General features: G+C 41.8%; 1 protein-coding gene across 1 annotated transcript; it reads right to left on the bottom strand.

Annotated features, from left to right (window-relative positions):
* Positions 1 to 3,029: 3,029 nt before the first annotated feature.
* XTBD1 (XRN2 binding domain containing 1) lies at positions 3,030 to 12,056 on the bottom strand. Its single transcript, XM_004420191.3, has 3 exons — positions 11,776 to 12,056; positions 10,342 to 10,441; positions 3,030 to 3,413 (listed from the first exon to the last, which is right to left on the bottom strand). The coding sequence occupies exons 1-3, from the start codon at positions 12,012 to 12,014 to the stop codon at positions 3,402 to 3,404; spliced, it is 351 nt and encodes a 116-aa protein (XP_004420248.1). The 5' UTR covers positions 12,015 to 12,056; the 3' UTR covers positions 3,030 to 3,401.
* Positions 12,057 to 26,435: the final 14,379 nt, after the last annotated feature.

The raw sequence follows: 26,435 nt of genomic DNA, 5'->3' as shown, positions 1-26,435 counted from the left end.
GATCCAGGAGGTACAGGGATTCCAAGGTGCCTGCTTGGGAAGACTGCAGTGGACACACAAACTCTGGCCAAAGCTGGCTATTTGCTAACCCCATGCCCCATCCTGGAGGTTTTGCTTCTGCCCCTCTCTCCAGAACATCCTGGCATTGGATTGGTGCTGCATTGTTCAGTGTCTGCTGCCATTCATTCTGTCACCGTGTCAGAATGGTTACCTAATGGGTGTCAAGTCACATTTAGGCCCTGCTCCACAACTTAAACCAAAAAGGTCCACCCTTTTGCAGCCCTGGGGATGGAGCCTGGTCTGGTGGGGTGATTGTGGGTGCTCGTTTTTCTTTTGTGTAAATTTAGTTGAAACATTTCATATCTTCCCAGCTTGGCCTCAGAAGGAAAGTAGGTTAGGAATGAAGCAGTGAGAGCTCACTAAGTGCCAGGTACCTTCACAGACATTAATTTTTCCACTGAATCCTTCAATAAAGATTCAAGTAGGAATCCCCCATTTTGCAGATCCCTACACTGAGGTGAAATAACTTGAGAGGAAGGAATTATCTACCAGTTCACATCTACTAGGTTCAATTCACCATTCTTAATATGAGAAAATATCAAAGGGAAAGGAAAATGCAGGCCTAACAGGATGAGATTTTAGTGCTAGCGTTCATAGCAAAGCAAGGGCGTTAGCCACTGAGCCCCACAGTTCAAGGCTGACCTTACTGTTAATTGCCCCTTCACTAAACCAGGGGAGGTTTAGTATAGACCTGCCTCAGACTCCTAACAGCATCTTTCTCCCAGACAAGTAGGTTGGAGGGCCATACTCAAGGATATTTTTGGTTCGTTAGCCTACGTTTCCTAGGTTGGGAAAGGATGGGACTTGGGCTGGAAACACCTGGGTTATGTTGTAAAGAGGCATCCTTGTCTGACAGCACTGTCAAGGAAAAAAGTTCTGGTTCACGTGCCCAGGTCTTGAATAGACGACAATTAGCTCCATCTAATGGGTGCTTAATAGTCTGAATTTTTACCTTCTATTTGATTTCCAAGGGAATCTGTTCAGGTCTTGTTACCCCACCTCCTCAACTGGTCCTCTTGTCTATGGGCAAGGCTTCAGGCCCACCTCCATCTCTAACAGGAGCGCATGCAAAGGACTGCCTCTACTGCGGGGATTGAGAAAACCTTCCAAACCAAAAAGTGAAAGGCAGCCAACACTGCCACCCCTAGCCCTGGAAGTCATAACTTTGAAGGGACAGAGTAAACTCGGGGGAAGAAACAGAACCTGACTTGGCTTGCTTTTCACTTAAAACAAATAGGCTCGCTCACTCGCTCGCTATTTATTTATTTTAATGAAAAGCAAGCCAGGTGAGACTGTTTCTTCCCCCAAAGAGTTTGTATATTTTGTATATCTTCTTGAGGGCAGAGATTTTTTTTTTTAGCATGCACTTAGTATTTGTTGAAGGAAGCAATTTCCCTGTGACCGAAAGTCTAAGTTCTAAAACTCTTGGGGCCGGCCCTGTGGCTTAGCGGTTAAGTGCGCGCGCTCCGCTGCTGGCGGCCCGGGGTTCGGACCCCGGGCGCGCACCAACGCACTGCTTCTCTGGCCATGCTGAGGCCGCGTCCCACATACGGCAACTAGAAGGAAGTGCAGCTGTGAAATACAACTATCTACTGGGGCTTTGGGGGAAAAAATAAATAAAATTATAAAAATAAATAAATAAATAAACTCTTGCATCTTAAGATCTGTGTTTACTCCCGTTCCTACAGAGTGTCCCTAAACTAGTCAAGAATGAGAGCCATGACTAGATGACATGATAACTAAATGACATCCCTGCCAGCTCTTTGTGGTAGGTATTTCTGTCATCTCCATTTTCCAGGTAAGGCTGGGAGAGAAAAGTGTCTTGTCCAAGGTATAGATCAGAGATCCTGACTTCTTCACTTTGTCCACCCTAGTGGTCGCTACAGACTAGAGCTAGAAGCTGCACAGAGATGTGACCCGTCCAAGGTGTGCTGCCTGGCTTTTAACTTTGAGCGATGGATGAGAGTTGTCCCACTTCTCAGCCCCCAGAAACCATGCTCCCACAGCCAGCTCTCGTCAGCATTTCTCCTGGTTGTTCAATTACCTGTGTCTATCAGTAGACTAAGCTAAGGCAGGGTCCACTGTCTTATTTGCCACTACCCCCAGTAGCAGCACAGTGATGAGTGAATCCTGCTATGACTGACAGTTACATTGTGCCCCGCCCCGCCCCCACCAAATGAAGTCACTTTCTCAGTATTTATGCCTAGAGATCAGTACTTATTGGTGGGTACTAAATAAGAAAGAGGAACAGGAAGGAAGTAAAAAAGAGATACATTAACTAAAAGGGGGAGATTAATACCAGAATTTCAGAGCAAAGCAGCATTACACTAAACAAATTTCTTGAGAAGCTATGTACAAGGCAGTTCCTCAAGTCTAGAACACCGAAGCCTCGGGCTCCCTCCCAAAAAAGAGAACGTGGGCTTAGCAGCCTGGGAAACCTAGGGAATCTACAAATCAACTGGCTGCCTGGACCAACCTGTGGAATCTTGTGTCAGTTAGGTTTAAAATAAGGTCAGGGGCTGGCCCAGTGGCATAGTGGTTAAGTTTGCGTGCTCCGCTTCGGCAGCCTGGGGTTCACAGGTTCAGATCCAGGGCATGGACCTATACACGGCTCATCAAGCCATGCTGTGGCAGGCGTCCCACATATAAAGTAGAGGAAGATGGACTCAGATGCTAGCCCAGGACCAATCCTCGTCAGCAAAAAGAGGAGGACTGGCAACAGATGTTAGCTTGGGGATAATCTTCCTCACAAAAAAAATAATAAGGCCAGATGTTTTTTTGGGAAGGCTGCCTCTTCCCATGAGCTGGTGGGTACCTGAAGCCTAGGATTTGATTCTCACTCATCTCAAAAAAATGAATGTGTGTGGCAGTGAGGTATATATGGATAGTGTAAACTTCAGGAAGAAATCATGAAATAAGAGATCTGGTTTGCCTCAGTGGAGGGGGGAAAAAAAGACCATAAAACAGAATTACACTTAAAGGTACATTGTTGAAAAATCCAAATTGTAAAATTCATTACCTACCATTATTACATCAACATAAAAAAAAAATAGGCATAGGCATTTTTAACAAAAAGTCTGAATGACATTCAAAAACTGAAAATAAAAAGGCATGATTTATAAATACATAAATATCCATGCATACTTTTAAAATGATACCTACTGGAAAAATGAGACCTTTTAAAATGCCAATCTAGACAAGATTCCCTTTCATTCCAACTGCCTCTTTCCTATGTGTTAATACCAGGAGTCTTAAGCGAGCTGCTGTGGTCAATGTCACATTCATCCCAGCCTCCTTTCTATGCCTGTAGCTGATGATGAAAATGTGATGAATCTTCTGTCTTAGCTTTGATGCTGGGAAAAAAAGAAAAGGTTATGTAGCCATGTAGTCCAGTGAATCAGATTCATAAATTAAAATATAGCAGTGATAGAATATTTATGTACTACCCAGATGGTCAGTAGACTCAGAAATTATTAATATTTTACCACATACAGAAAATTTAGCAAACACTAACCCTACCACCCATTTGGAAGCCAGAACCTAATTCTTTGTCTTGTCACCTGTGATCTATAAATGCTCACAATTTAAAGTGATAACAGAAATACTTAAAATATAACTTTTTCCTGGCATGCTTTGCAAAGAAAGGTTCTAAAAGGAGAATCACACAAACACTTTTTGTTCTAAATTAAAATCAGTTGAATCCAGGTAGTAACTCAAAACATTTCACATTGAGTCAGGATATTTAGGAGATGTGAAGGTTATGTATTTCTGGATTTCACACTATTAGAAAGTGTAAATGCATGTCTTCAAATAGTGGCAAATTGAAGGGGATATATTCTTTCTGGGTACTCTCTAGCACCTTTGGTAAATTTAAACTTGGCTTTAGACAACTTTTAAGCAGGGTGTGAAGAAATCATTTTGGCTGTCACCTTGTATTTGAAATGGATTTCCTTAACATTTAGCAGTGCAAGTGAATCAATCTGAGAGTCTTTTTAGTAATCAGAGTTTTCAACATATGACCTATTTCCTAGCTAAGCCTGTCACTCTAGTCTTTTTGAGAAATGAAAAAGCAAAAATTCCTCAGCAAAAGCAAAATATAAGTAGTCTTTCTCCTTTTAGGAGAATGCAGTATCACCTAAAGAAACCATCTTCAGTCCAAAGGGAAAGAGACTCCCCTAAGCCATCTCTCAGATTTCCAGTAGGATAGACCAAGACTACAGCAGCACAACAGCAGCAAGTGGCTTTGGCTCCTGCAAGTATGGTCTTTGACACAAGGTGTTGGCAGGCGATTCACTCCTCCTGGGCACCAGGCAACAGACTGGGCTGTGGGGTCAGACAGAGCTTTTCTGGCTGCTTCTCTTTCTAGTGAATAAAGAGGAAAAGAAAGGTGGCTCCACTGAGCATTTATCTTGGGATACAAGACAAAATCTGATTTAACTAATCTGACAGGCTGGCTTTTTTTTTTCTTTAAATACAAATACTTGCCACCTTAGAATCACATCTCCTTCCACCAAAGGAGTGTCTGCTTCGTTACCTTGGAGCTTGCCAAGTCTGGACATAATGCACAAAAAAGAACCTCTTGAAATGCAGGCACACTTGTTTTTATAACTTCTCTATCACACTTCATAAATAGTCACTCCATACTGCCATTTTCCCTCTTGGATAAAAATGTTCTCAGGAAAAAAGGACCAAGTAATTAAGTTGACAGGTTCTTTCTTTGAGCCAATAATGATAGCTTCCTAGTCATTCATTCTACTTTCTCCTTAAGACAGTGCCTTGAAAATATTAACTCTGACAGTCATAGTAATGACACCTCCCTGAGTGAGCTGCTGCTCTTTGTTAATTATTGCTCATTAATGGGTAAAGCTGGTCAACTACAAAGGCTGCCAGTAGGTGCTTAGAGAGGACTGTTCGATAGGTGAGATTGTTTGCTAATATATTTGTATCTGAATCCCCCTCTTTCAAAAGAAAAATTATACACTGCAACTGTTTGACAAATACTACCTGTGAGACCAATGCTCATTTCTTTTCTCGGACAAAAAAAAATGAGTTGGACAGACTGCAGAGATGTACTTGCCTCAAAACTGCAGAATAGCCATAAGGTATTTTTTAAATCTTACTTTAAAGAGCTTATGTTCCTAAGTCATGTTCACTGTCCAGTCTTGAGATAGCAAACAACGCCAGGTGATTCATTTCCACTTGCTAGCTAGCTTTAAAACCCAACTAGACTCTAATTTTAGAGCTAAGGATCAATTCTGGGCAGGACTACAACAGACGTTTTCAGGTACATGGCTCAACATTAAGGTTTTTTTGTCTCTGGGCTGGTGATGTTGCTTAATGTTTGCCCGCCCGTATTACATGCAAAAACCTCAGGCAAGAGACAAAAGAACTGCTGCGAAGTCCCCATAGCTTTCTTTCCAATGGGTTCTCAGGGTGGCCTTCAATGGAGAGGGGACAGCCTGCAACACCACACAAGTCTGTCATGGCACACAGATCAGATGACTCGTTCTCAGGATGGACTTATCTATAAGGGTCTTAAAAACTGACAAAACTCTACACACCCTCTAAGTATCTCCCTTTCCAGGATCAACTGAGTTTATTTTCAGTGGCATCAACAGTCTAAAATTAAACTCAGTTACTAAGAAAACAAATGTATTTGAAGGAAGTTGAGACACAGGTAACACAAAAGTACTACAGAAGTACAGGCTCCCTGCAGGCTTCTTCCAGGTAGCTAGGTGCTAACAATTAGTCAGATGGCAGGGCTGGTTTCAGGGATGCCAGGTTCGTGTCTAAGGACTCCTCTCTGGAGGGGGACACTGTGCAATGAGTGTCAAAAGAGAACATCCCAGGGCAGGGGCTCCCTACATTTTTGAGGCCCAAGACCCCTGTACAATGTTTAACAGTTTAGAGAAACTCTTCCCCCACAACACACACACACACGCGCACACGCACACACACACAGGTCTTCACACTGGTCTATGGATAATGCTAGGGATATGTATGTCAACAACAAAACCTCCTCAGTCTCTGCTGGGGTCTGCAGCTCAAATATCATGAAGTGTTCTGATCTCTAATAGCTCAGCATGACTGGAAAGAGTACAGCTACATATGAGACAGAGAAGTATAATAGAAAATTGATGTGAAAAACAGATCTTAGGGGGACAGAATACCTCTTAGGAACAAAATGCAAGTAAAGAATCTGCCACATAGAGGAAGTAAAGGCTCACCCTACTCCCTGCCTGCCCCTGCCCCAGGGGGTGCACTCAGGCAGCCAGCAACTATCTAGCCATCCCCTGCCTGGGCCCCAGGAACCTCACCACTCTGGGACACTGAAGGACTACCCAGAGATTTTTTTTAAGTATTAAATGAGAGGATCCAGCAAGTCACAAACTCCCAATTCACATGGCTCCCTGGCTAAAAACAATAGCCCTCTGTTAACAGCAGATTTTAAAAACAAAATCGCCCCTTGAACACCAACCTGAAACTTTTGATTCAATGTTCAGATTAAAAAAATAAAGAATACTTTTTTAGGAAAACTATCTGAAACCAAGTGGGGTGTGCTGTTTGGGGCTGAAGTACTTTCTGGGCAGCTGAAGATTTGATTAGTTCCTTGATACTGACACAGAAGGGAACCAAATTATATGCCCTGCCTCCCAAAAAAAGACCCAACTGGGGTGAGGCAAGGGCTTACCTATGTTTCTGAGGACAGAACTAAAAAAGGGGCCAGCAGCCTTTTGCTCTACAGGCATACCTTGGAGATACTGTGGGTTCCGTTCCAGACCACAACAATAAACTGAATATCGCAATAAAATGAGGCAAGTCACACTAATTTTTTGGTTTCCCAGGGCATATAAAAGTTACGTTTACACTATACTGTAGTCTATTAAGCATGCAATAGCATACCTAAAAAAAACCATGTACACACCTTAATTGAAAAAATGTTTTCTTGCTAAAAAATGCTAACCATCATCTAAGCCTTCAGTGAGTCATAATCTTTTTGCTGGTGGAGGGTCTTGCCTCAATGCTGATGGCTGCTGACTGATCAGGGTGGTGGTTGCTGAAGGCTGGGGTGACAGTGGCAATTTCTTAAAACAAGACAACAATGAAGTTTGCCACATTGATTGACTCTTCCTTTCACGAACGATTTCTCTGTAGCATGTGATGCTGTTTGATAGCATTTTACCCACAGGAGGACTTCTTTCATAATTGGAGTCAATCCTCTCAAACCCTGCCACTGCTTTATCAACTAAGTTTGTGTAATATTTTAAATCCCTTGTTGTCATTTCAACAATCTTCACAGCATCTTCACCAGGAGTAGATTCCATCTCAAGAAACCACTTTCTTTGCTCATCCATAAGAAGCAAGTCCTCATTCGTTCAAGTTTTATCCTGAGATTGCAGCAATTCAGTCACATCTTCAGGCTCTAGACTTCTAACTCTAGTTCTCTTGCTATTTCTACCACTTCTGCAGTTACTTCCTCCACTGAAGTCTTGAACCCCTCAAAGTCGTCCATGAGGATTGGAATCAACTTCTTCCAAACTCCTATTAATGTATATATTTTGACCTCTTCCCATGAATCACGAATGTTCTTAATGGCATCTAGAATGGTGAATCCTTTCTAGAAAGTTTTCAATTGATTTTGCCCAGATCCATCAGAGGAATCACTATCTATGATAGCTATAGCCTTGTGAAATGTATTTCTTAAATAATAAGACTTGAAAGTCAAAATTACTTCTCAATCCATGGGCTGCACAATGGATGTTGTATTAGCAGGCATGAAAACAACGTTGATCTCGCTGTATATCCCCATCAGAGCCCTTGGATAACCAGATGCACTGTGAATGAGCAGTAATATTTTTAAAGGAATCTTTTTTTCTGAATAGTAGGTCTCAATGGGCTTCAAGTATGGAGTAAACCATGTTTTAGACAGATGTGCTGTCATCCAGGCTTTGTTGTTCCATTTATAGAGCAGAGGCAGAGTAGATTTAGCATAATTCTTAAGGGCCCTAGGATTTTCAGAATGGTAAATGAGCATTGGCTTCAACTTAAAGTCACCAGCTGCATTAGCCCATAACAACAGTCAGCCTGTCCTTTGAAGCTTTGAAGCCAGGCAGTGACTTCTCCTCTTTAGCTATGAAAGTCCCAGATGGCAGCATCTTCCAATAGAAGGCTGTTTCATTTACAATGAAAATCTGTTGTTTAGTGTAGCCACCTTCATTAATTATCTTAGCTAGATCTTCTGGATAACTTGCTGCAGCTTCTACATCAGCACTTGCCGCCTCACCTTGCACTTTTATGTTATGGAGATGGCTTCTTTCCTTAACCTCATGAACCAACCTCTGCTACTTTCAAACTTTTCTTCTGCAGCCTCCTCATCTCTCTCAGCCTTCACAGAATTGAAGAGTTAGGGCTTTGCTCCAGATTAGGCTTTGCCTTAAAGGAATGTCGTGGCTGGTTTGATCTTCTATCCAGACCACTAAAACTTTCTCCATATCAGCAATAAGACTGTTTCACTTTCTTATCATTCATGTGTTCACTGGAGCAGCACTTTTAATTTCCTTCCAGAACTTTTCCTTTGCATTCACAACTTGGCTAACTCGCGCAAGAGGCCTGGCTTTTGGCCTGTCTCAGCTTTTGACACGCCTTCCTCACTGAGCTTAATCATTTCTACCTTCTGATCTAAAGTGGGAGACGTGGGCTTTTCCTTTCACTTGAACAGTGAGAGGCCACTGTAGGTTTATTAGTTGGCCTAATTTCAATATTGTCGTGTCTCAGGGAATAGGGAGGCTCGAGGAGAGGGAGAGAGACGAGGGAACGGCTGGTCAGTGGACCAGTCAGAACACACACAACATTTAACAATTAAGTTCACTGTCTTATGTGGGCACAGTTTGTGGCGCCCCAAAACAATTATAATAGTTACATCAAAGATCACTGATCACAGATCACCATAACAAATACAGTAATAATGAAAAAGTCTGAAATATTGCAAGAATTACCAAACTGTGACACACAGACATGAAGTGAGCAAAGCCTGTTGGAAAAATGGTGCCAAGAGATTTGCTCAATGCAGGATTACCACAAACCTTCAATTTGTAAAAAATGCAATATCTGCTAAGCGCAATAAAGGGAAGCACAATAAAACGAGGTATGCCTGTATTGCTTTGGTCAATTTTCTAAATGTTTTCTGAGTATTATTTTTTCTGGGGTATTATCTTCTCTGGGGTATTATCTTCTCTGGGGTATGCCTATACTAGGTTTTGGAGTTAGAGGGACTAAAACTTTAGGCACTATCTCTTCCCTCAAGAAGTTTACAATCTGCTCTACAAGAGGCCTGGGTAAAGTGCCAAAGAAATAAAACTTTGGGAGATAAAGGAGCAATTAATTCCAGTGCCTGAGGAGACCCAGGCAAATGAGAAAAAACATGTCTTGGGGGACTCTGAAAAGCAGCTGGGCTGCCCAGCCCCATCTTCTAAGCTTCTTTCTGCCATACTCTCCATCGCACCAGCCCCAAGATCCAGATACAAGACTGTACTGGCAAGAGCTCACTGTGTAACAAGTCCACAGCCTGAGATCAAACTGAACACTGTGGAATAGGGAACAGCTATGATCTGTGGACATTACTCCATCTACATTTTCATCAGTAACTTGGAGGGGCCAAACAAGTCTGGTTGGGCCCTCACCTGTTGAGGTAAGGATGAGTTAATGTTACCAACAAGATTTTTTAATAAGTGAGAAACTAGCACTCTAGCCAACATGTTCTTTTTTTTTTTTTTTTTTAAAGATTTTATTTATTCATTTTTTCCCCCCAAAGCCCCAGTAGATAGCTGTATGTCATAGGTTCACATCCTTCTAGTTGCTGCACGTGGGACTCGGCCTCGCGTTGGACGGAGAAGCAGTGCCCTGGGGCGCGCCCGGGATCCGAACCCGGGCCGCCAGCATCAGAGCGCACGCACTTAACCGCCAAGCCACGGAGCCGGCCCTAGCCAACATGTTCTTAAAAATCAAGGAAAAGGCTCAAAACAGAATGTTCCTAGAGGAACTGAAGAGGTTGAGTTTATGTGTTACTCCACCAACAATGCATAATTTATCATACTGAGTTGTTATCTAGTTATGAAAAGGCTTATGCCAATTAACAGAGAAGTAAAAATGAAAGGGCTTAGATCTTTGGGGTAGTAAACAAGAGCATTCAGAAAACAATATACACATACTCTAATACACCATCATAAAGGCAGGGGCCATTAACTCTATACCATTTCAAATGCACTTGGAAATCCTATTTACCTTTTTCATTAACTCATTTCTGGTAGTAAACTGTGGCAGGTCTTCCACTTCAATCCCATCAGCCATTTCCATCACCTTGTCTAAAAGGTCTTTGTTGTAACTGCACAACAAAAAGTAGTAAGATAAAAACCTTGGAAGAATTACTTGTCACTGCACGCTAATAAGAAATTGCAGGTAGCCAGACTGTAAACTCAACTCTCAGAGGACTGATTGGATACCACAGGGGAAACCGGCACATGTTCAGCAGCAGGTTAGGAAACAGTTCTTCCCCCTTGTGGATACATAAGTGGTTCCAGGAATGCCAATAGAGCAGGTGGTTCAAGATTTACAAAACAAAACAAAAAAATAGATTTACAAAAATAGAGGCATTGTACATCTGGCAGGATATGTTCATGGATATGGTATGAGGATCAAAATTTTTTTATTTTTTAAACACGTGGAAAGTCGGTCTAATTAAAATAACAATATTTGTTCATTTGTCCAATTTTCTGACATCTGCCTAATCTTGAGTCCTGTTAAGCAGGATTTTCCAGGGGCACCTGGAAGGCAGAGAAGAGGGATGGATGCTTCTGACACTGCTTCCCCAAATCCTGTTCTAATAACCCCCAACATCTGAAAGCAAAACCAGGTGGCACAGGGCTGGAGGGGCCATGTGACCAGAGTCAGACAGCCATAAAGGGCACAGAAAGCACGACTCAAGCTGAGTCATCTTATTATCCTAACAAAATTTCAGGAAATGCTAAAATAAAAGGATGTGAAAGCCTCAAGATTTGCCACCTACTTCATGGTGGGGTATGGGTGCCTTATCAAGCACTTCAAAACCCTTGAAGGCATCTGTTATTTTCATAACAAAGGCAGAGAAGCAAAGGCCGGCTCTTGCTCAGGGTCCACAGACTGGGGAGTGGGGAGAAAAAGCCAAGGGCCACAGCTTACATCCTGCAGTAAATGGTAAAATCCACCAATCCTGCCAGAAGCTGCATGGCCCTACATGTATCAATCACTTCCCCTCTCTCAGCGTCTTCATATGTAAACTGGGGAATCTCAGTTTCTGTCTCTGCACGTTGTTACCATGTGGGTGAAAGGAGCTAATGGACTTAAAATGCACTCTGGAAAGGTGATGGTTTGAGCTAATAATAATAATAGTAATACAAATAACAATGGCAACTTTAGTGCCCACCGTGTATCGAGCTCTTGCTAGATGGCAGCCTGTGCTAAGTGCTTTATATCCTTTAATACTGTGGCCATCACAACTCATTTTCCAAAAGAAACTGAGGCTCAGAGAGCTTAAATATCTTTCCAAGGGGCTGGCTAGGGTGGGAACCAGCCGTAGGCCTGGCCAGTGCGGTTTGAGGTTGCGGGCAGGGGTAAGCCCTGGGTGAGGGCTGCGGGTAGGATGGCAGGGGACAGGGTCAGCCAGCCGGCAGGGGTCCGCACCTGCAACCCAGGAAGAGGTGGTTGGCCCAGACCATGGAGAGGGACAGCAGCTGGTCCAGGCGGCTGCCGCCGTCGGGCGGGTCGCGGTAGTCAGGCAGGTGGCGCAGAATGAATTCCATGCGGGCCTTCCATTGCTTCTCGCTCTCCGAATAGGAGCGAAACTGCTCCGCGAAGTCGGTCGCCTGCCGCACTCCCGAAACCAGCTCCTCCACTGCGGCGGCCGCCTCGCCACCTACCATAGCGCCCTCCGCCGCCGAGAGCCTGACCCGGCCGCCGCCTTCCCGACTTGCACTGCGCCACTCCCGGCGGCTAGAGGGGCCCCGGCGGCGCGCGACTGCTCCGGAAGACCCGCCTGGAGCGCCCTCGCCTGGCGCGGCGGCCCAGCCCCACCCGGCCCTGCAGACTTGCGCAGCGTGCGGCGCCTGGCGTGGCTATCCGGGGGCCGTAGGGGCGGTTCTCGGGCGACCCTCCGGGAAACCGGTAGGGAAATTGAGGCCCTCAAACACGGAGTCGGGGCGTCCCTCTACCATTCGGCAGCTGGATGCCAGGCAGAGCTATGTTGTGTCCTTGCCCTGGGGGTTCTCCGGGCACCCAGCCCGCAGACTGATGCCCTCAGGGCTGAGCACTTATATGTGTGGCTGCTCCGAGTCTATCTTGATTCCCAGAGGTCTCGACACCGCACCCCTGGGTTGTGGCCCGCCTTCCTGGAGCGAGTCATCCCTCCAATTAAATACTAGCCAGTCCCTTTGCTAGGTGCTGGGGATGCAATGAAAGCAAACTCAGATCCCTACTCTAATGAACTTGACCATCTACTGGGGGAGGCAGACATTAGTGAAATAGTTGCTCAAATGAAAAATTTCGACGTTGGCAAATCTTAATAAAGAAAGGCTCTGAGTGTTAGGAGCATGAATAAGCAAGGGACCTGATCCAGACTTGGGGTCAGAAAAATGATGCTGGAGAGCTGAGGGATGAGCAGGAGTTAACTACCTAAGAGCAGTAGGCCGTGGCAGGAGAGCTTGGCCTGGTAAGAGAACTGAAAGATCTGTGTGACAGAGTCCTAGAGTGGAGGACAGTGGAGGAGATGAGGTAGCAAAGATCAGCCAGGACAGTAGGCCATGGTAGGGATTGTGATCTAGATCCAAAGAGGAATGGGGAGCCACTGAAGGATTGTAACCAGAGCAGCGATACCTGTGTTTCCAAAAGATGTTGGAAGGAGCCAGAATGGGTGTGTCCAGAGGAGATGAGCAGGTGAGCTGGCATGACTCTACTGTCTGTTCTAGGGTCAGGTAGCAGACCCACTGAGAGAAAGAAGAGCTTCCTTATAAGTGGTGAATTTCCTGTGCCTGGAAGCATTCAAGTACAGTAACTGGAAAGTCACTTGAGCTTCCATCAACATTGAGAGATTATTGAGCCAATAAGTTTCCCAGTCATCCCCCATCAGATGTGGAGTGGAGTACAGAGCTGGGCCTAGAATCCAGATCCAGGGCTCCAGTGTAGGGCTTATATTGTGAGTGGGGTCCAAGAGCAGAGCCAACTATGTGCTGTCTGCTGCTTCTACGGCTTCTGATGGGACGTCAGGGCCCCCAGCAGACAGAAACCCCATACAGACTGTAAATACCAGGCAGTCTTATGAGTAGACTGTGCCTGCAGACCCAGCACAAGGCTCAGTGACATCCCATTATGGTTAACAATAGGGAGGCATGCTACCCTCACCCTGGTGAGCAAGGAGAATGTGAACAGGGCTGTGAAACCAAAGACAGACTCAGCTTCTCCACAGCAATCAGGGTTAGGTGCCCAGAGCTGGGACTCCCAAAACTGAGTGCAGATCACATCTCCTGAGGGGCTTGTTAACATAGCAGATTCTCAGGCCTATCACTGGATGCTCAGAGTCAAGGCTCCAGGTAACTGATCCATCTGCGGCTGATCAAACATTGGAAAACATTGACGCTTGTCAAGCCGTGCTGTGACGGCGACCCATATAAAGTGGAGGAAGATGGGCATGGATGTTAGCCCAGGGCCAGTCTTCCTCAGCAAAAAGAGGAGGATTGGCAGATGTTAGCTCAGGGCTGATCTTCCTCACGAAAAAAAAACTGGGGCCGGCCCCGTGGCGTGGTGGTTAAGTGCCTGCACTCCGCTACTGGTGGCCCGTGTTCGGAACCCGGTTGCGTGCCGATGAACCGCTTGTCAGGCCATGCTGTGGCGGCGTCCCACATAAAGTGGAGGAAGATGGGCACGGATGTTAGCTCAGGGCCAGTCTTCCTCAGCAAAAAGAGAAGGATTGGCATGGATGTTAGCTTAAGGCTGATCTTCCTTACAAAAAGAAAAGAAAAGAAAAACATTGATGAAGATTCTCTGAACCAAATTCTTGGTCACCTGATTATACAGCGGAGAGGATGGCCCAGATATAGGAACCCAGGCTTTGTGACCAGCAGCTACAGCTGCACAGCTAACTCAGCCACTGGGGTGTGAAAAAGCTAAGGGTCATCCAGCAACTAGCTTATTTAGCATCATCTTTGACAATGATGGGACATATGCATATATGTACCTACATACAGACATCATGAGACATGCAAGCAGGTTATAAGAACCCCAAGGTGGACAAATAAGTAATCCTTTATTATAATATGATATGTTAACATTATACTTTCAAAAGTATAGAAGTAGTCTAAAAATGTTAGTATTAACGTTTTACAGGACCCTGTGGCAAGTCCAATTACTGCCCAGTTTATTGTTTCTGACTTGTTTTTATGATTCAGGTTTTCTTAGAGTACTTACTTATATAGACAAGGGTCCGCTTTCCTACTTCATCTTTTTTTAAAAGATCTTTATTGAGATATAATTCACATACCATAAAATTCACCCAAAGTATATAATCCAATGGTTTTAGTGTATTCACAGATTTGTGCAACCATCAATACAAATTAAATATAGAACATTTTCATCACCACAAAAAGAAACCCCATACCCCTTAGCAATTGCTCCCCATTCCCTCCATTCCCTGGCAACAAGTAATCTAGTTTTTGTCTCTATGAATTTCCTATTCTGGATGTTTAACATAAATGGAATCATACAATATGTGGTCTTTTGTGACCAGCTCTTTCACTTATATAAAGTTTTCACGATTCATCCATGTTGTAGCATGTGTAAGTACTTCACTCCTTTTTGTGTTGAATAACATGCCATTGTATGGATATACCTCATTTTGTTTATCCATTCTTCAGTTGCTGGACATTTCAGTTGTTTCACATTTTGGCTATTATGAATAATGCTGCTATGAACATTCATGCACAAATTTTTGTGTGGACATATGTTTTCAATTTTCTTGGGTATGTAGTAGATTCCTGGGTCTATGTTTAACTTTTTGAAGAACTAACATATTGTTTTCCACAGTGTCTGCATTCTACATTCCCACCAGCAATGTATGAGGGTTCCAATTTCTCCACATCCTTGCCAACACTTATTATTTTCCCTTTTTTTGATTATAGCCATCTTGGTGGGTATAAAGTTGTATCTCATTGTGGTTTTGTTTTGTATTTTCCTAAGGACTAATGATGTTGAGCATCTTTCTTATGCTTATTGACCATTTGTATATCTTTGGAGAAATGTCTATTCAGATCCCTTACCCTTTTTTTTAAGAAAGATAAACTTTATTTTTCAGAGCAGTTTTAGGTTTACAGAAAAATTGAGCGGAAAGTATGGAGAGTTTCCATTTACCCCCACCTCCTCCCCACACACACATGCACGTAGCCTCCTGCACTATCAATATCTCGCAGTAGAGTGGTACATTTGTTACATTGATAACATCGTTATCATCCAAAGTCCATGGTTTACGTTATGGTTCACTCTTGGTGTTGTACATTCTATGGGTTTTTGACAAATGTATAATGATATATATCCACTGTCATAGTAACATACAGAATAGTTTTACTGCCCTAAAAATCATAACAGTGTCTTTTGAAGAGCAAAAATTTTTAATTTTCATGAAATCCAATTAAGTTCTTCTTTTATGAGTCACGCGTTTTGGTCCTATCTCAGAAATCTTTGTCTAACCCAATGACATAAAGATGTTCTGTTTTCTTCTGGAAGTTTTATAGTTTTAGGTTTTACATTTAGTTCTATGATTCATTTCAAGTTGCTTTTTGTATATGATGCAAAGTATGGGTTGTCAAGAGTGATAAAGGATATAAGATTTTATTCTACTTGCAAGCTAACAAGTTACGCTGCCACAGTTTCAATGGCAAAAGACTTAAAACTCCTAAGACAGAGACAAAAACCTTTATGACTCACAGCACAGCAAGCAGCAGGAGCTTCAGGTTTGCGCTGGTTTCCTTGTCCCCTAAGTCCCACAGGAGCTATGCCAAAGGTGGATGAAGTACTAAGAGGTCCACACAGTGGGTTTGTATCACAGCTGAGGAACCCCAAGCGCGGGGAACATTAGTCTTTTATAAAGGACTGCAAGCAAACCTGTCCAACCTTTGCCCCAGAGCAATACATTATCTTTTTTTTTTTTTGTGAGGCAGATCGGCCCTGAGCTAACATCTGCCAATCCTCCTCTTTTTTGCTGAGGAGGACTGGCCCTGGGCTAACATCCGTGCCCATCTTCCTCCACTTTATATGGGACACCATCACAGCATGGCTTGCCAAGCAGTGCATCGGTGCGCGCCCGGGATCCGAAGCGGCGAACCCCAGGCCACCGCATCTGAGCGCGCGCACTTAACCACTTGCACCACCGAGCTGGCCCCTACATTATCTTTTTTATCTGGACAGTAAACAAACTTGCCCTTTGCTCTGAAGGTAGACATCACCTTTAGGCTATTTCATAGACAAACATCCTTGAAAAGACAGTCTGGAACAAAAAGGCCACTTAGTGTCTAACTTAGAAGATACATGAGAGACCCATGGAGAAGTGTGTCCCAACGTAGGTTGAGATTCCTTTTTTGCATATGGTTGTCTAATTGGTCCAGTACAATTTGTTGAAAAGACTATCCTTTTTCCATTCAGTTACCTCGATAGCTTTGTCAAAAATCAATTGACCATATACGTATGAGTCTATTTCTGGACTCTGTATTCTGTTTCATTGATCTGTGTCTATCTTTTTACCAATACCATACTGTCTTGATTACTGTAGCTCAGGGGTTAGCAAACTTTTTGTGTGTGTGTGTGTGTGAGGAAGACTGGCCCTGAGCTAACCTCTGTCAATCTCCCTCTTTTTGCTGAAGAAGATTAGACATGAGTTAACATCTGTGCCCATCTTCCTCTATTTTGTATATGGGATACCACCACAGCAGGGCTTGATGAGTGGTGGGTCCACACCCGAGATCCGAACCTGCGAACCCCCGGCCCCCGCCAAAGTGGAGTGCACAAACTTCTCCACTATGCCACCAGGCCGGCCCCAGCAAACTGTTTCTGTAAAGGGTGGGCTACATATAATTCCTGTTACATCCTCTTCTTTGTTTCTTTTTCAACCGTTTAAAAGTATAAAAAGCATTTTTAGCCTTTGGGCTTTACAAAAAGAGGCTAAAGGTTAGCTTTGTCCCTGGGGCCATAGTTTTGCCAACCCCTGCTGTAGCATTAGAGTAAGTCTTAAGATCAGATCGCTGAGTCCTCGAACTGTGTTCTTTTACAAAATTGTTTTGGCCATTTTAGTCTATTGCTTTTCAAGGCAAATTTTAGCATTAGTTTAGAAAAACAGACTGCTCAGATTTTAATTGTGATTGTATTGACTCTACAGATCAATTGGAGGAGAATTAATATCTTAACAATATCGAATCTTCCAATCCATAAACATGGTATATCTCTCCATTTATTTAGGTATTACTGTTGTGGTATATTTTAAAATCCAATGAAACATTAGATTTATACATATATGTACCACTTTATTTGTTCTTCATTCCTTCTCTATCTCTTACCTTCCATTGGTTTTATTTTTCTTCTACCTGAAAAATTTAGCATTTCCTTTAGTACGGGTCTGCTGGTGGCAAGCTCACTTTTTGTCAACCTGAAAATAACTTTATTTTGCCTTCTGTATTAGTTACATGGCTGCATAACAAATTACTGCAAAACTTAGTGACTTAAACAGTAAACATTTGTTATCTCACAGTTTCTGTGAATTAGGAACTCAGGAGTGACTTAGCTGTGTGGTTCGGGCTCAGGGTCTCTGATGAGCTTTTGGTGCATTTGTTGGCTTGTTATGGGCTGGAGGCTTCATTATATGAAGGCTTGTTTAGGACTGGAGGAGCCGCCTCCAAGATGGCTCATTCAGATGGCTGTTTGCCATAGGTCTCAGTTTCTCACTACATGGACTTCTCCACAGGGCTGCTTGAGTGTCATCACATGACGGGAGTCTTCCTTCAGAGTAAGTGAACCAAGAAAGAGCAAGGCAGAAACCACAATGTCTTTTATGATATGGACTCACAGGTCACATACCATCGCTTCTAACCTACTCTACTCATTAGAAGTAAATCACTAAGACCAGTACACATTCAAGGGCAAGAGAACTAGCTCCACCTTTTGAATGGAGTATCAAGGAATTTGTGAATGTTGTTTTAAACCACCACACTTTCTTTTCTTTCTTTTCTTTTCTCTTCTCTTCTTTTTCCCTTTTCTTCTTTCTTCTCCTTTTTCCTCTTCATCCTCTTTCCTCCTCCTCCTAAGATTATCTTCTAGGACATTTCCTCACCAATTCTTTTGATCATGGCCCTGGAAACTTTAAGAGAATTCTAGAAGATACTCTAGAAAATAATCTAGAATGTTTCTCTTTGATTCTTTTACCACTAATTTATTTCTTGTGTCTACCTTGCATTGGTTACTAAGTCTAATATATCCTAAGTATTAGTATCTCTAGTATTTCCCTTTTAAGTAAACTGTTGCTTTTCTGCTGAAAAAAACATATTTTTCCATTTTGAGGAAGTATCCATTGATTCTCATTTTACTGAATGTCTTGTTTTTAATCAAGAATAAGTGTTTCATTTTATCAAATGAACTTTCAATATTTATAAAGATAATCATATGATTTTCTTTTTAGAACTATTAATATGATGATTTATTTTAGTAGATTTTCTAATATGGAACCTTATTTCTATTCCTAGAATAAACTCCATTTGGTCACAATATATTATTCTTTCAGTGTGCTTTTGGATTCTGTTTGCTAAAATTTTATTTAGGATTTTTGCATTGATATTTATAAACGAGATTGACCTGTTTTTTTCCTTTATTCTTGCAATCCTCATTATATTTTTTATCAATGTACTTATATTGGCTTTATGAAAAGAATTTATAAGTTTTTCTTCTTTTTCTATGCTATGGAACATTTTAAAAATCACTGGAGGGGCTAGGCCCCATGGCATAGAAGTTAAGTGCATACACTCCACAGCTGGCGGCCCGGGTTCAGATCCTGGGCATGCACCGAGGCACCGCTTGTCAGGCCATGCTGTGGCGGCGTCCCATATAAAGTGGAGGAAAATAGGCACAGATGTTAGCCCAGCGCCAGTCTTCCTCAGCCAAAAGAGGAGGATTGGCATGGATGATAGCTCAGGGCTGATCTTCCTCACAAAACTAACTAACTAAATAAATAAATATTTTAAAAAAAAATCAGTGGAATCATCTGTTCTTTAAAGGTTAGTAGATTTGTAGAATTCCCCTGTAAAACAATAGGCCTGGTGTTTCTTGGTTTTTTTGGGGAAGAGAGGGGTAAGTATCTGACAAATTTTTTTGACAAAATTATTATAATTTATATAATATTAAATCTGTGTATATTATATTTATGCATAATATTATTTAATTAGAATTATTTTGACAATTATTTTACGCAAATTAGTCTATTTTGGTTTTTTGACAAAGTTGTACATTTCATATAGGTTTTCAAATTTCTTTGTATAAAATTGTATAAGATATTCTCTTATGGTTTTTGTTTTGCTTTGTTATATTTTTTTCTTTCTAATGTTTGTGTGACTATTTCCCACTTGTAATTTCTTATTTTCGGTATTTGCACATTTCCTCTCTTTTTTTTACAATTAACTTAGCTTGTGGCTTACCTAATTTATTGAATTTTTTCTAAGAACAAGCTTATTTAAAGTTCTACTATATTTTTGTTTTATTAACTGATTAATTTCTGTATTTATCCTTATTAATTTTTCCTTTTGCCTTCCTTTGGTTTATTTTTTTTTTTTTTTTTTTTTTTTTTTAAAGATTTTATTTATTCATTTTTTTCCCCCCAAAGCCCCAGTAGATAGTTGCATGTCATAGGTTCACATCCTTCTAGTTGCTGTACGTGGGACTCGGCCTCGCGTTGGACGGAGAAGTGGTGCCTCAGGGCGCGCCCGGGATCCGAACCCGGGCCGCCAGCATCAGAGCGAGCGCACTTAACCGCTAAGCCACGGAGCCGGCCCAACCTTCCTTTGGTTTATTTTTAAATTCTTTTTCTAGCTTTCTGAGCCAGCTGTTTAATTCATTGTTTTTCCTTCATTTACATTGATATAATTATTTAAGGCTATGTATTTTCCATTGAGTACTACTTTAGCTGTACTCATAGATCCTTCTATATGATAAGTTCATTATTATTGATTTCTAGAAATTCTACTGTTTTGAATTTGTATTTTCCCTTTGATTGTGGAGTTATTTAATATAGACCCCATACATACACACAAATAGGAGGGCACTTTTTGTCTTCTCAATATGTTATAAATGTCAATGTTTATTGTGTTGTTTTTATAGAATGCTATCTATATTATTGTTACTGTGGGAATTTAATGAGGTTTGGTTAGTGGCCTAACATATAATCTTGTGTGTGTATGTGTGTGTGTACAAATATTCTAGAGTACTTGAAAAGAAAGTATATTCTCTATTCTCAGGGCACAATGTTTGATGCATATCAATAATGTCTACCTTTTTGATTATGTTGTTTGAGCTTCTATATCCTTATTTAATTTTAATCACTTGATCTGTTTTGGATTGGGAAAGGTGAATCAAAGTCTTCTGTTATTAGTGTGTCTTTGTCTAAATCTCCTTACATCTTTATATTTTCTATTATATGAAAGTTCCTGCTGTATTAATTGGTACATAGATTTTCATAACTTAAATTTTCATGGTGAATTGTAGCCTTTAGCATTAAGGCTCTCTTTATCTTGTTTAAAGCTTTTTGTAGTGAAGTCTATGTTGTCAGATATTAAGATTTTTAATGTTTGTATATTTCTGGTGTCAGGGAAGAGGGAGAATCCCCCTCCGCCCTTTCCCTTAAAGTTCTTATGGCTGGCCAAATAATTAAAAAGACAAGTTAGCAGGAGAAAATAATACCAAGTTTAATAACATGTATACATGTGAGAAACCAGGGAAACTGAGTTTCTCAATACAATAGTGGCGATTCTCATCTTAAATACCATCTTCAGCTAAAGACAAAGGAGGATGTTGGGGGTGGTGAGGGAGACAGAAATCACAGTAATCAAGGGAATGCAGATTTAAGTCCTCTCCTTCCATACTGATAAGTTACTAGAGATGAGGTCATCCTCCCTCTTCCTAGTACAGAGAGGGAGATACCTTTACAAGTGGAGATTTCCCTCATAAATGTATTTGTTTGTCTGGCAACTCTTTGCAGGGCCATCTAGAGAATTTGGCTGGGGAGAGACAGAATTTTTGATAAGATGGGCTTGTTGGTGCCTTTCCTATTGTAACATCTATTTTACATTAGATTATAGCCATCATATGATAGTGGCTCCTTCCTGGAACAGGTCTTCTATGTTAAATTCTTTAGGCAGTTTGGGGGCAGTTAAATGTCCATCAGAGAAAATAATCAAAGTAAAGAGATATATTTCAGGGTGGCCAATTTTGATCTCCCATACCGGTATGCATTTCTTTGCCCATCCTTTCATTATTAACCTTTCTGAATCATTTTGTTTTAGATCTATACAGCCTAGAGTTGGATTGGGCTTTGTGATCTATTTTGAAAACCATTTTAAAAATAGATGAGTTAAACTCATTTATATTTATTGAGATGACAGATATATTTGGTCTCAATTTTGTCTTGTTATTTTGTGTTGTGTTTTCATTATGTACTTTTGTATTTGCCCATTTTCTTAATGTACTTTTGATATTTAGGAAGGTTTATATTTTTGTTCTATAAGTTACTTGTATTTTTTATTTTATTTATTTATTTATTTTGGTGAGGAGTATTGGCCATGAGCTAACATCTGTGCCCATCTTCCTCTATTTTGTGTATGGGATGCCGCCACAGCGCGGCTTGATGAGTGGTGCGTAAGTCCGTGCCCGGGATCCGAACCTGTGAACCCCAGGCCGCCGAAGTAGACTGCACAAACTTAACCACTACACACTGGCCGGCCCCTGCAAGTTACTTTTATAAAATACTCTTGATCCACTCTCTTTGGGGACTGTATCTTTTGATTCCTACTATGAGCAACAATAAAATTATCTTGTAATCTCATCCTCTCTCCCTCACCCCTCCTCTATCATCCAGTCAAGAGAATATCAATCTGAGTATTTGTGTTAAATATGCTTAAGCTTCTACTTGATTTGGAAACTCTAAATACTATCCTTTGAATCAATTAATTTGAGGCAATCAGTGAGCTCTTTCTTATTTCTATCTTCTCTCTTCAATTTTTTATTAGTAATGAGAAATTTCTACAGTATTAAGGCGTGTAAAATGTGCATTCTGATCTGTCACTCTAATGTCTATATTTCTTTTACTTTTTTTTTTTTTTTTGGTGAGGAAGATTAGCCCTCAGCTAATATCCATTGCCAATCTTCCTCTTTTTGCTGAGGAAGATTAGCCCTGAGTTAAGATCTTATGCCCATCTGCCTCTATTTTGTATGTGGGATGCCGCCACAGCGTGGCTTGATGAGTAGTGCATAGGTCGGCACCCAGGATCTGAACCTGCGAGCCCCGGGCCACTGAAGCAGAGCACACGAACTTAACCACTACGCCACTGGGCTGGCCTCTGTTTTACTCTTATTTCTACAGTTAAATGCAGTCGTGCTCAAAGGCCCTTTTACCCTGATTTCCTCAGGCTTGTTCAGTGGTGCTGACACCATTGGTGCCGTTCCATGGTTCTAGTAGATTCCTCAGAAAGGGCTCATGGGAATAACATTCCCTAATTTCTTACAGGTTTTAAAATGTTTGTCTTGTCAACCTTCACAAACAGAAACCAGTTTAAGAGGCAAAGCATTTATTTGAGATCAAAGAATTGCAATTCGAGAAAGACAGATTCAGGTAGAAACCCAAATAGTGTCCTGATTACAGGGTGAAAGCAAGGGGTTTTTATGGGAAAAGGAAGGGGATAATTACATGAGTTGGAAAAGGAAAGAAAAAAAAATTTCTATTAATGTTAACAAGCTAAGCTACTCTTGGTTATACATTGATTGGCTATTGAGTCTATCTTCAGCATGTCCACAAACATCAGTCTTTGTGATCAGGATGTCTATTTTCATGCTGACTTTGCAAACAGTTGCTTGTAAAACAATTGCCATTTTGCCCCAGTCCAAAAGTTTGGTCCAGTCCAAGGTTTAAGGCACGAGACCAGCAAGGCAGTTCCCCTGGAATGGCTGCTCTGGTTCTATTTTAAAATGGCTCCACTTATGGCAGTTTTCGTGGTCCATAGGCTTTATACTTGAAGATCGGTGTGGCTGGATAGAATTCTTGGCCCGTACTTTTCTTCCTTTGAGTATCTTATAGGTGTTGCTCCCCTGTTTGAGTAGCGATTGCTGCCCTGGAGAAGTGGTGGAGCAGTGGGGCCCGGGGAGCTCTCTCTGTGGCCACAGTGATGGACCTCAAACATGGCCCCTCTGAGAAGTCACCTCTTCTCTGGATTTCAGAGCTCCGTTGAGGAGAGCTTCTCTGTCCATCTCTGTTTCCCAGATTTCTTTACAGCCTTTGTTTCTAAGAAAATACCCACTTTGAAACCTTTTATTTTTTTCAGTGCTTTCCAAGACTTTCCATTGTCCCCAGCAATCTTGCTTTGTTCAATTTAGGCCTTGTTGTCATAGTTGCCTTTCAGAGTAGGTTCCTCCCCTCTGGAAGGGAACACTTGCTGGAGATTTCTGAACTCAAAGGCTCCATATCCCCTCCTCACTCAAGGTTTGTCACCAGGTTTCCTGCTCTCTCTCACCTTTGGCAGCTCTTAACAACACTTCGGAGGGCACACTTTTCTTCTGGTTTCACTAAATACATAGTTGGCAGGTTTGTTGTTGTCCTTGTTGAGAGTGAGACAGTTCAGAACCAAACCCCTGCCATGTTCCTTCTGAAACAGAACATTCTGCTATTTTTAAATTACAATAAAAAATTTTAATCAGTGCCACTATGACTTATCCTTTCAACTATACTTCCGTGAACATCCAGGTTTTTTTCCCTTCTAATAAACTCCTAGAAGTGGAATTCCTGGTTCAAAAGAGCATTCACACTTCTGAAGCTTTTACTGTGTTTTGCCAAAGTACCGTCTAGAAAGTTTGTACCTGTTTCCATACCTACTAGCCACAGGCTTCCTCTTTAAAGCTGGTGAATAGTTACTGCAATCACTGCTCTCATATTCTTGAATTTCCAGAATCTCTTGAGCAAAACCTTCCTTCTCCTTGGGCAGCCCCTACTTTGTGGCTGATGCTCTGTGGCAGCCCCAGGCACAGAAGGCCTGGCACAGAGATAGTGGGCTGGAGGAACAGCTAGTCTTTCTTCACCCTCCACCACTTTCAGCTCTTCTGTTCTGATTTTGGTCTTGAAAAGAGGGGCCAATCTGACAGGTGAACACACCCCTGGAAATGGCTCCAGACGGCCTCCTAGTGGGTGGTCAGGTGAGAGCACGGAATCATGGACCCCAGGGTTTCCTTTTTCTTCCCACCACAGACAAGCTCAGCAAGTAACCTAAATTCATAGTGGTCCTGGAAGTATCAAGGGGAAAAAAATACCTATTTTCCCTTCATCCTCTACAAAACTGTTCTAAAATAGCCAAATGGACGGGAGAAGCTGTTTTATTCTTGCCCATCCTGCCTTGGAAAAGCTCAAAATGCAGATGTATTAAAAGTATCAAATGAAGAGAGCTCTGCAAGCTGGCTTTCCAGTGTCTGCAGAGGCAAGTTTTCCCAGCCAAAGGCTGGGAAACATTAAAAGCTTTGAAACCTTGGGATCCACAGCTATTAAAGAAGCATCTAAATTCTGAATATTTCTCTTCTAGGGCTTCTCCAGGATCCTGACTCGCCAACAGCACAGGGCTCTCACAGGAACAAATAATATGCAAAACTTTTTTTAGTCTACTTATGATAATTGCCTCAAATTAACATCACAAGGCAGTGGAAATTGCATTCCCCAAAGGCTTCCTACTGCAGGAAGTTACCCTGCTCCTTACTGCAAAGGTAGTAACTATTAAAATCAGGTTAGCTTCTGTTTTGCAAAAGTTTGTCTGTTTCTCTATTATTTATATTCCTGTAAAATGGCATTTCTGTATCAAAATGCATGAATGTTTTAACCTGTTGTAAATGTAAGCTTACATTTTTTTCTATTGAATTAGACAAGTCTTCTCTCTGCCAGAAACCTTAAAATTGATGTTCTTATAAGAGCAGTCGAGTGGCTGCTTTCACCTAACTGAATGGATGTTCAGTGTTCAGATCACAGAAAGTTAGTTCTTCGCTATCTTGTACGCCTCGGGCCATACCAGGGGTTCAATCTCAGTGCCTTATTTTAAGCACAGCATTGATGAACTAAAGTGCTCACTAGGAAGGAGATGAAGGAGAGGAGCTGGAGACCAGTTTACATGGGAGCAGAGGACACAGTTGGAGAGGCCCTGTAACTGTCTTCAGATCTTTGAAGGGCTGTTTTGTAGAAGGTGGCTCATTTGTCATTGCTTTTCAAGGTAGGCATAGGGGTAAAGAATGAGAGCTCCATAAAGTTAAATTTCGTCTTTAAATAGAAGAACTTTAAATAATTAGAGCTGTCTGAAAAATACAAAGTACTTCTTTGGGTTGAACTGAGCTCCCAGTCATCTCACATCTACAGTGAATTCATGATTGAACTAGATATATAAATAAATATTTTACAGTCAAAAAAAATATGGCCACAGCTATTTGTTTTTAGAAAGCCTTGAAAATGTTTAAGCAAAGCAAACTCTTTTGTTATTCTGACCACTAGTTTTGTAGAATAGGACACCTGTGGCTAACCATCTTGATCCCAATTGGGTTTCTGAAGCCTGTTGCCTGCCTGGCTGCTGCTGGTATCTAGTCACATAAGGAATAATTAATAGCAAAACAACAAAAATGCTTTATATTGGTGTTCTTCCTCATTTTTAAATATTCAGATTTCAGCTGTTTCTCTTTATCTATATACATTTATGTGTGTGTTTTAGCTTTCAGGAGGACTCACATAATCCTTAGCATTAATTCTGTTAACCCCAAAGAACAGTTTCCCCAGCACAAAAGGGAGACAGTGATTACACTCCCGCCTTACTCAGTGGTGGGGGAGGATCTCCCCACAGTTCAAGAACAAAATCCTCCTTTGAGAGTGAAACTCTTAAAGGAAGCACGCTGTAGACAAGATTAAGCGTTTGTGTAAGAAATTTGCTTAAAGGGATGGTTTTTCGATAAAAAGCAAGAGGGGGTGACATGGGTGTGGTCCCACTTCTGAATTTAGCTAAGTTGAGGTCACTTCTCATCCTGCCCTGCCCCCTCTCAGG

The sequence above is a fragment of the Ceratotherium simum genome, chromosome 4 (assembly GCF_057802395.1).
Source record: "Ceratotherium simum simum isolate JZ-2026a chromosome 4, ASM5780239v1, whole genome shotgun sequence".
Taxonomy (NCBI): domain Eukaryota; kingdom Metazoa; phylum Chordata; class Mammalia; order Perissodactyla; family Rhinocerotidae; genus Ceratotherium; species Ceratotherium simum.
This window is presented reverse-complemented; position numbering and strand designations above follow the sequence as displayed.

What these genes read in the sequence shown, in the direction of transcription:
- XTBD1 (XM_004420191.3), bottom strand. Translation starts at nt 12,014, where the DNA reads ATGGTAGGTGGCGAGGCGGCCGCCGCAGTGGAGGAGCTGGTTTCGGGA. An exon ending in CACCTCTTCCTGGGTTGCAG is followed by an intron (nt 10,442 to 11,775) that starts GTGCGGACCCCT and finishes TTTGTTGTGCAG; the next exon opens with TTACAACAAAGACCTTTTAG.